The sequence below is a fragment of the Muscardinus avellanarius genome (genome assembly GCF_963383645.1).
Source record: "Muscardinus avellanarius genome assembly, chromosome: X".
Lineage (NCBI taxonomy): Eukaryota > Metazoa > Chordata > Mammalia > Rodentia > Gliridae > Muscardinus > Muscardinus avellanarius.
The window spans coordinates 71473922-71482540 of NC_137792.1; the positions used below are offsets into that span (position 1 = coordinate 71473922).

At 50.7% G+C, this 8619-nt stretch overlaps 1 protein-coding gene across 1 annotated transcript; it reads right to left on the reverse strand.

Moving 5' to 3' along the window:
- Positions 1–7915: 7915 nt before the first annotated feature.
- On the reverse strand, positions 7916–8152 carry SMIM10L2B (small integral membrane protein 10 like 2B; the record flags this gene model as incomplete). The annotated part of the gene is made up of 1 exon (XM_080718390.1): positions 7916–8152. One exon carries the CDS (start codon positions 8150–8152, stop codon positions 7916–7918), a length of 237 nt encoding a protein of 78 aa, XP_080574516.1.
- Positions 8153–8619: the final 467 nt, after the last annotated feature.

The following is an 8619-nucleotide window of genomic DNA, read 5'->3' on the forward strand; positions in this document are numbered from 1 at the left end:
AGTACAGCCCAGAGGTAGAAAGCCTCTGGCTTCCACCCCCAGTACCACCAAAATAAATATATAAATAGTAAAAATAGGGCTGGGGGTGTGGCTTGGAAATAGAATGTCCCTGGGTTTCATCCCTAGTACCACACACACACAAAAAAAAAAAAAAAAAGAAAAGAAATATGTTTTCTGCAGATAGGAATTAAATAACATGAAAATACAAAGACCTGCCACCACAAGACTCAAGTTCTCTGCAGTAGAGCTTTGCCATGCTTTTGATATGTTTGTCCCCCCAGGGTTAATATGCTGAAAGCATTGTTCACAATGTAACTGTATTGAAAAATGGTCTATTTGTCCCCCAAATGTTCATATGCTGAAAGCATAGTCTCCAATATAACAATATTGGAAGTCAGTGGGCCCTTTAACACCTGTGACTTAATGGAGTGATTGGCCAGGACCATCATTCTGAACATATTAATATTATTCTTAAGGAGTGAGACAGGTCTCATAGGCGAGGATTAAATTCCACCAGTGCAGGTTGTTCTAGAAAAGCAAATCTGGCCCCTTCTGGGTCTCTTACATCTTAATTTGCCATATAACTTTCATATTCCTTTCTTCCCTCCCTCCCTCTTTCCCTCCCACCTTCACCGCTTTGCTCCCTTTCCCCCTCTCTCATTTGCTCCTTCTGTGCCTTTCTATTGACCATAAACTGAAACTGGCAAGATGCTCAATGTTCGTGGACCTCCAGACCTGCAAGGCTGAAATTCTCACTTTATCACAAGTGTAACCACGGAAAAGCTTCTCTACCTCTCTGAGCCCATTACCTCATCTTCACAAAAAGAGATGGTAAAAGTTTCTATTCTTAGAGCAGTGCCTGGCACAAAATGCATAACCCTTGAAAGGTTATTTTTCTCTTTCTTTCTTGTTTTTTCTTAATTACCAATACATGTTAAGGTTTTCAAACCCCTTATAACCAGCATTTACTTGCTATTGTTTCTTGACTTCCATGACATTCTTTGGGCTTCTTGTTCTTGTTACTAACATATATATTTATATAATTCAGCAAGATTTGATGGATTTTCTCCCTCCTTCCCTCCCTCCCTCCCTTCCTACCTATACTTCCACCCCTTATATATTTTTTATTTTTAAACAAAATCTTGCTAAGTTGCTGAAGGTCTCGCTAAGTCACTAAAGCTGGCAGCAAGCCTGTGATCCTCCTGCCTCAGTCTCCCAAGTAGTTGGGATTACAGGTGTGCACTGCTTCTATAGGTTGGATAGTATATTTCTAAGCCCTCCTATGTGTGTTCATTTCATATTCATGCATAAATTCAATTTTGAGGGAAATTTTCTCTTAGCATGTAGAAGACATTAACTTGGTACACATCCCAATCACCTCCTACTGCAGTCAGAAAAGTGAAAGTCCATATGTGCCAGTTTGCCCTGTGGTAAGAATTTATGGGTGTGAATTAGATCCTGCCAGGCAGGTTCCCTTGGGTGAAACTCATGATAGGTGAGAAGCAGAGGCCATCCTACTGCTTCTTTTTCTGCTGGCAACTGCAGTCATGCAGCCTCTGTGTTTTCCTGCTGTACTGTCGTTTTGTCTGATCACTAGCTTCATGAGTGTCAGAAGGTGGTTGTAATTGGGACAGCAGCTTTCTGATCCCTACATGCGGCCTCAAGGATGTGTTCTTGAAGTCAACAGCTTAGTGCTGAGTTCTTGATTTCCTATCACTTGGCTGGGCCCAAGTGTTTTCTCCTTTGGTGGACCAGTTCCATCATGGTAATCCTGGGAGTGTGTTCTTACAAGTTCAGCCTAAATCCTACTCTTTAATGTCTCAAAGTAGGTCTGTAAGCATCTGGTCTGTGGCTCAGTTAAACTTCGGTTTGAAATGGCTACAGTGGTTTCTGTTCCCTGCATCAGAAACCTTGCTGATATAGTCTCTTCTGGCACTAGAGGTTGTGGATGATGCTTGGTGTCAACTTGACTGTTATTCTTTTTTTGCGTAATATGACTTTTCTCTCTAATGGCTTTTGGGAGGTTTCCTTTGCTTTGAATCTTCTTCAGTTTCACAGAAATTGGCCTAGGGTTATATATTGTATGCACTGTGTAGTGTTATTCTACTTGCCAATTGTGGGTTTTATCACATAAAATCTAGACCCTGCACAAAACACAGTGCAGACTTGTGGCTTGAGAATCAAAGTGGTGACTGTCTGGACCCATGGTTTGGACAGGGAATTTCCCTTCAGGCGAGACTCCCAGTGGACTGGTCAAGAAGATAGCCTGGTTTTTATTTGTGGCAGACAGCAGGATTCTGCCTCCAAGATCCATACAGAACACTTAGTTCTGGATCCTTTCCATATACAGTGCCTGCCTCCAGCTTGCAGGCCCTCCTGGCTTCTTAGGCCTGTTTTTCATGCTTGCCTCCAAGGGCTGTGCAGCTTCAGGCTTCACTTGTTGCTACTCTGTGTTCCTGATGCTTCTGAAGTTTTCTGTTATATTTTGAGATTGGCTAGTATTTTTAAATTATATAAAACTATAAAACCTATTGTTACCATGTGTTTGGAGAAAAGAGTGGTAATGGAATGGGTGGGGGTGATAAACAAAGTAAGTCCAATCTCACATCCTGACTTGATGTCATTTCCTAACATTCAATGATAAAAGTCACATCTCATTTCCTTTTTTAAAAGAATTACTCCTCATCGCTGAAAAGAGGACAGATCAATAGGCATATGGAAGTTGTTCATACTGATTATGTATTCAAAGTAATAAACAATAAAGTGTGATAATGAACTATAATAATCTGTCAAATTGAGAAGTTTATAAACCCGATGTGACTCAGAGATACAGGTAATGGGGAGGAACAGGCAGAAACGATAACATTTTTCATCCTAGAAGAATAAGACACTGGATTTAACCCTGACTATAAACTGGAGATGATGGGAAAAGAAATGCTTTAGGAAACTGATGGGTGAAACAGTATTTGTCTTGGAGAGAAATGCACTCAGCTTGAGGCAATGAAAAACAGTAACATAGCTTAAAAAAACCATCTTCATCCAGAATTGTCACCTTTATCTCAAAAACATCTTATTCCTGACTGCAATAACTTGCAGTTACTGCAATTGCCCCAAACCATGCATATCTTTTGGCCAACTTCTAGGAATATATATTAAGAAATTGATCGTGACTATGTCCCAACATTTATCAACAATGACATCTGTCACTGCATAAACTCCAGACACCAAACAAATAACAAAGGGAGATTATCGAGAAACATTGGCAATGCATGATGACATCTTCAGAAAAGGGATTAGGCATATTTGTATATAAAAAAATAACATAGAGCCGGGCATGGTGGCGCACGCTTGTAATCCCCGCGCTTGTGAGGCGGAGACAGGAGGATCGTGCAGTTTCGAAGCCAGCCACACTGGCTTAAGAGACCCTGTTTCCAAAAATTAAAAAAAAAATAGGTCTGGGAGTATAGCCTGGAGGTAGAAGGGCTTCCAGGAACCCCAGTACCACCAAAAAAAAAAAAAAAAAAGGAGGAAAGAAAAATAAGCATGAAATGGGAGAGGAATATTTCTAAGCAGTATGTTTTCTACATATACATGTGTGTGGGTGTGCATATGTGCATGTATGTACACACACACACACACACACACACACACACACACACACACGTTTATTCCAAATCCAGCAGTTTTCCTTGGGCTCAGGGTGGGTTAGGAGTGGGTGAGACACTAAATGTTCATCATAGCTCTCCTTTCCTAGGTGTACTTGCTTTTGTGCTCCCTGGAATTGCCTGCTTCCTGCACTCCTGCTGTCTCCTGATTCAGTTGCTGCTCTGGCTGAAACCTGATAACACATATTTAATGGACTTCACCATATCTAATGTACAGGAGTACTTGGAGGATTTTATTCAAGTCACGAAGTTGTGCCTACATTGCCAAGGGCCACAAAGAATCAAGTGGAAGGGCTGGACTTAGGGAATCCTGGACACCGCCCATCTCAGCTCTGCAAGCTCAGCCCCTACCTCATTCCTCAGTAGCACAGTGTGGTCCCCTCTCATTTCCATGCTTGGATCCTGGCTCTGGGGCCAGCCTATCCTCTCTTGGTTTGCTGGACTTGGTGGATGATGTAATCCCTGGGGTGGGACAATTGGAGATTGAAGTGAGTGATATGGGCCATGGGAGCAAATCTCAGGGACTGGGGTCTATGCTTTTTGTGATGGCAAATGCCACAGGATATCGCTACTTGCTGTGATGGTCCTACTGGTCAGGATTCTCTGACTCTTGCAGAGCCCTCTGTGATAGACAATGAGTGTAACAGGATGCCTCCCTTCTGGGGACCTATGGTCCTCTCACCTATGCTTCACTGCCCTCCTCTCCCAATTTCCTGCCCTCTTTCCAACCCACACCTTACCTGATATAGAGGGTCCCTGGCTTTTCTAGAGAGCCACTGGGAGTAGAGCTCTACAGGGACAGAATTTGGGAGGAAAGATAAGGGAAGGGAAACAGTCATTTACTTTTAGGGCCTGCTGGGTGGTTGGTTGTTCTCTGAGAGGTTCCAGGGAAAAGGAATTGTACACCATATCACCAACAGGGTGATGATCCAGGCTGCATAAAGTGATCTGCAGCCAGCCTATTCATTTCCCTTTACCTTTGAGGTTCGACTGAATTATGTACTTTGAACACCTGGTCCTAAAATGAAAGAAAAGATTTGTTGCAAATGGTCCTCTGATGGAAGGTTGTGAATGGGACCTAGTGCCCCTCCTGGGCCAGGCTCTCTTGCTGCCCACTGCTTGAGGGACAGTGGTCCCATCAAATTGAGTCTTAGAGTAGCTTCTGATGGGGCAGCAGGTTCTAAGCACAGCCTTGGCCTGGCCCTCTGAGGCTCCCCCAGCTCCTGGCCCCAGGAGCTCAGTCTGCTCCACCCCCCGGGCTACTGCCACACCAAGCAGAAACAGGCTTCCAGTCGGTATTATAGTGTTCTGAACGCAAGGACTTTTTTTTTAACTTAGGGAGACAAAAAGATGTAACAACATTGGAAACAAGAACATGTCCCTGACCAGACAGCGTTGGCCAGTGCAGAGTTCATTGCATACAGAAATGTAAAGTCTTCCAGGCAAAAGAAACTGTACACCCTGCCGCCAACAGGGGGCTTCAGGCTACACAAAGTGATGGGTGTCAATCTGCAGAAACTCAGCCATCTGGATCACTGACTACAAATAAATAAAGTGCACGGAGACACCATCACACAGCAAGGGCCCATGTGGGAGAGAAAGTGGAGCAAGACAGGAAAGCAGAAGCTTGGGGGGGGCTCTGGGCATGGTCCAGGCTTCCCTGTAGTGGGGTCTCAGAAGGTGGAGCCTGCTTAGTTGCAGGCAGAGAGAGCTTGCACAGGGAGAGCTAGGCACCGGCAGCATCCGTCCCCCCTACACACACTGCTACATTCACAGACATGCAATCCCTCACATTCTCATCATGTGTGTATACAGACCCACACACCCTCAGGTGTGCATACACACAGTGAAAGGCTTTCCTCCTTCCTTCCTGGCTGGCTCAGGAAGAGGCTGGAGCTGGGAATCCTGTTACCCAGATGGGGTGAAACCAGGGTTTGAAAGGACCACATCTGGTTACAGACCCAAGGAGGCCCCTGGCTCTTGCTTTTCTCTTCTCCAGCCCTGTGTATCTCTTGCCCCACAGAGGCAGCCCCTAGAGAACTGTTGACAGCCCCCTCCAAAGTGGTCCTGGGTGGACAGAGCTGGGGTAGAATAAAGGAGTCAACAGGATCGAGGCCTCTGGCAGAGACTTGGCACGTGGAAGGAAGCTATTGAGCCCAAGCTATGGGACACTGCAGGGGCACATGCCAGCCAGCCTTCACCCTCAGGGCAAAAATGAAGCCGAGGTCTCCATCCTGGACCCCAGCTTCAGTGGTCGGCTGAGGACGGCAGATAGTTGGAGGCTGAGCATCTCTGTCCACGTGGCTGGCCGGGCTGCTGCACATTTTGGTCCCAGGACATGACTATGTGGGCCGTGACCGACTACCAGTGTCAGGGAAGCTTAAGGAATGGGTATGGTTGGAGAGGGTATCCCATGGGGTGCTCCTGGTCGTTTTGGGATCCCAATTTTCAGCATATCCAGGGCCTCCAGGCCCAATTCCAGGTCAACTGGATGAGGCTCTCTCCTGCGACCTTGGAGATGAGGGCCTGAGCCAGAGAGATGGGGTCATGTGATATGTCCAGGCCCCGTATCACCCCACCCACCTGCTTCCATCAGGTCCCCGGGAGCCACGTTGCCGCCACCTCCCCTCTTCCCCCATCTACCACCAAACTGAGAGGCTTGTGCCACATAACTGCAGAGGAGCTGTTGGTCAAGCTAGAGTGGGCCCGGGGGTGGGGGTCTGGCTCTGTGGTTAGGGTCTGGCTCCCCAGGGGGTCCTGGAACCCATCTCTCTTGTCCCCCATCTCAGCCCACTGTTCCCCTCTCTCCTCTGTGACCTTCCATATTACTCCAAGGAAAGCCAGATCCCCTACCCCTGGTTCCTTCTCTCCCTAGGGCCCCTAGGAGCTAGCTCTGTGCTCTCTCTCTGTCCCAGCACCCTGCCAGGTCTTGTGGAGGATTGCGGTGGGGATGAGGTTGCCTAAGTCCAGGGCAGACTCAGCACCGCCCGTCCTGTCTGTGTGACTAGGGCAAATCCCAGCGCCTTCTCTAGCATCCCAATGGGTTCATTGGGCAGGAGAATACTTCTTCCTCACAGTGTTGCTAGGAGATCCCAGGGCCCAGGGAGCACGGGCATCCTTCCCATGCTGGACCAGATCTGATCCTTGAGCCACCCCACCCCCTCTGGCCCCGCTATCCAGCCACACCTCTACCAGAAAGGCCCTCGTCTCCTCTTGGGCAAGGCCTTCACTCCGCTGCTCCCCAGGCAGCTGTAGGAACAGGGTACCTCCACCAGGCAGGGATCTGAATTTTGACAAGGCCAGAGAAGCGGCAGCTCACCACCTACAAAGATGAATGCCTGAAAAAGAAAGAGATAGGGACTTTAAGTTGCCTGGCCACTGAGAGAGGACCTTGCTCCCCGATGTGGCCTTCTCTGCAACCCCCTTGTCCATATTGCCCTCCCCACCCCAGCCTGAGACTGCTGCCTGCTCCAGGAGATCCTCCCTCTTAGCCAAATCCCAAGACAAGTGGAGAAGGCCAGGGCTTCTTTTCTGTCTAGGGCCTTCCCAGGGCCTCATGGACCCATTCCCCATTATTCCCCAGCTTTCAGGTGTCCACACTGGGCTTCTGCGGAAAGGGGGTTGAGGCGTGGGCGGTGGGCAGGAGGGAGCTCCTGTCTGTGGGTCGGTAGGTGAGCGGCAGACCCTCTGAGATGCGGAGGTCACCGCCCTTCACTCCACCATGGAGTCAAGACTGTGGAGTGCAGGGAAACCTATGCCTGCCTTTCCTTTCCACAGCTCTGCTCTGCTCCTTTTCATACTGGTTTGCCCTCCTGGGTGCCTTTCCTATTTCCCTCAAACCACCAGGGCGCTGAGGTGTCATAGCAACCGCCCCCCCTTCCCCTTTATAACTGTGGTCCCTTACCTTTTTGCTCAGACTTGGCCAATCATGTCGCCACCGTAAAACTCCTTTTTCCTGCCCCCCCGCCCCATTTTGGCCAGTGAGAGGCAACAGGTCGATTGGACTCAATTTTCTGGAGCCCAATGCAAAGGACCCGGCGCGCGAGTTTCTTTGGGATGTGGTGCTTGGGGCCAGGCGGCCGAGCCCCGCCGCAGATGTGCGGAGGGAGTGGGGGGCCCGAGCGGACTCCCCTGCTCTCCCCGGGCACGTCCCTGCGGCCCCAGGCGGCCCCGCAGTCCTTCGCGGGGCGTTCCCGCAGGCGCGGGGGGCGGGCGGGCGACTTTCCCACCTGCTGCCACGGCCGCCGCGCTCACTCGATCCGCACCTGCAGGCGGACGTTGAGCATCACCGAGGCCACCATGTAGAAGTAGGGGAAGTTCGTGCGCAGCCGCCAGGCCAGGTCGAAGAAGGTGAGCAGCGTGCGAGTGAGCCCCTTGCAGAAGGCGCCATAGGAACCTCGGAGCGCTGCCGAGCGCGACAGCCGCACCGCCAGGCCCGACAGGGCCGCCGCAGACAGAGCCGCAGACAGAGCCGCCGACGCCGCCATGGGCCCTGGCCGCCGCAGGCCCCGCTGACCCACTGACCGACAGAAGCAAGGACCCAGCGGCGGCTGCACGCGAGGCCTGCAGCGCCCCCAGCCGCCCCAAGTCCCAGCCTCGGGCTGTCCTCGCAGGCGCAGCGCTCAGCCCGCCCCCCGCCGAGCTCCGGCCCCTCCTTCTGCTGGAGGCACCCGCAGTCCGCCCCGCCCCGCCCCGCCCCTCCCTGCGCCCGCCTCCCGCGAAGCCCCGCCCACACCCCGGCCCCGCTCTGGACCCGGAGCCACCGAGCCTCGGTGGCCGGTGAAGACCGTCCCTCCCGCAAGCCCCGCCCACGGGACCCGCCCCTCCGAAAGCCCCGCCCCTCTCCCGGGGTTCTCGGGGCAAAGCCAGAGGCCCGAGGGAAAGGGACGTGGCCCGCAGTATGCCAGGGGAATGCGCACTGCCAGAGTTCCCTCTTGCAGAATCTGTTCTGTAG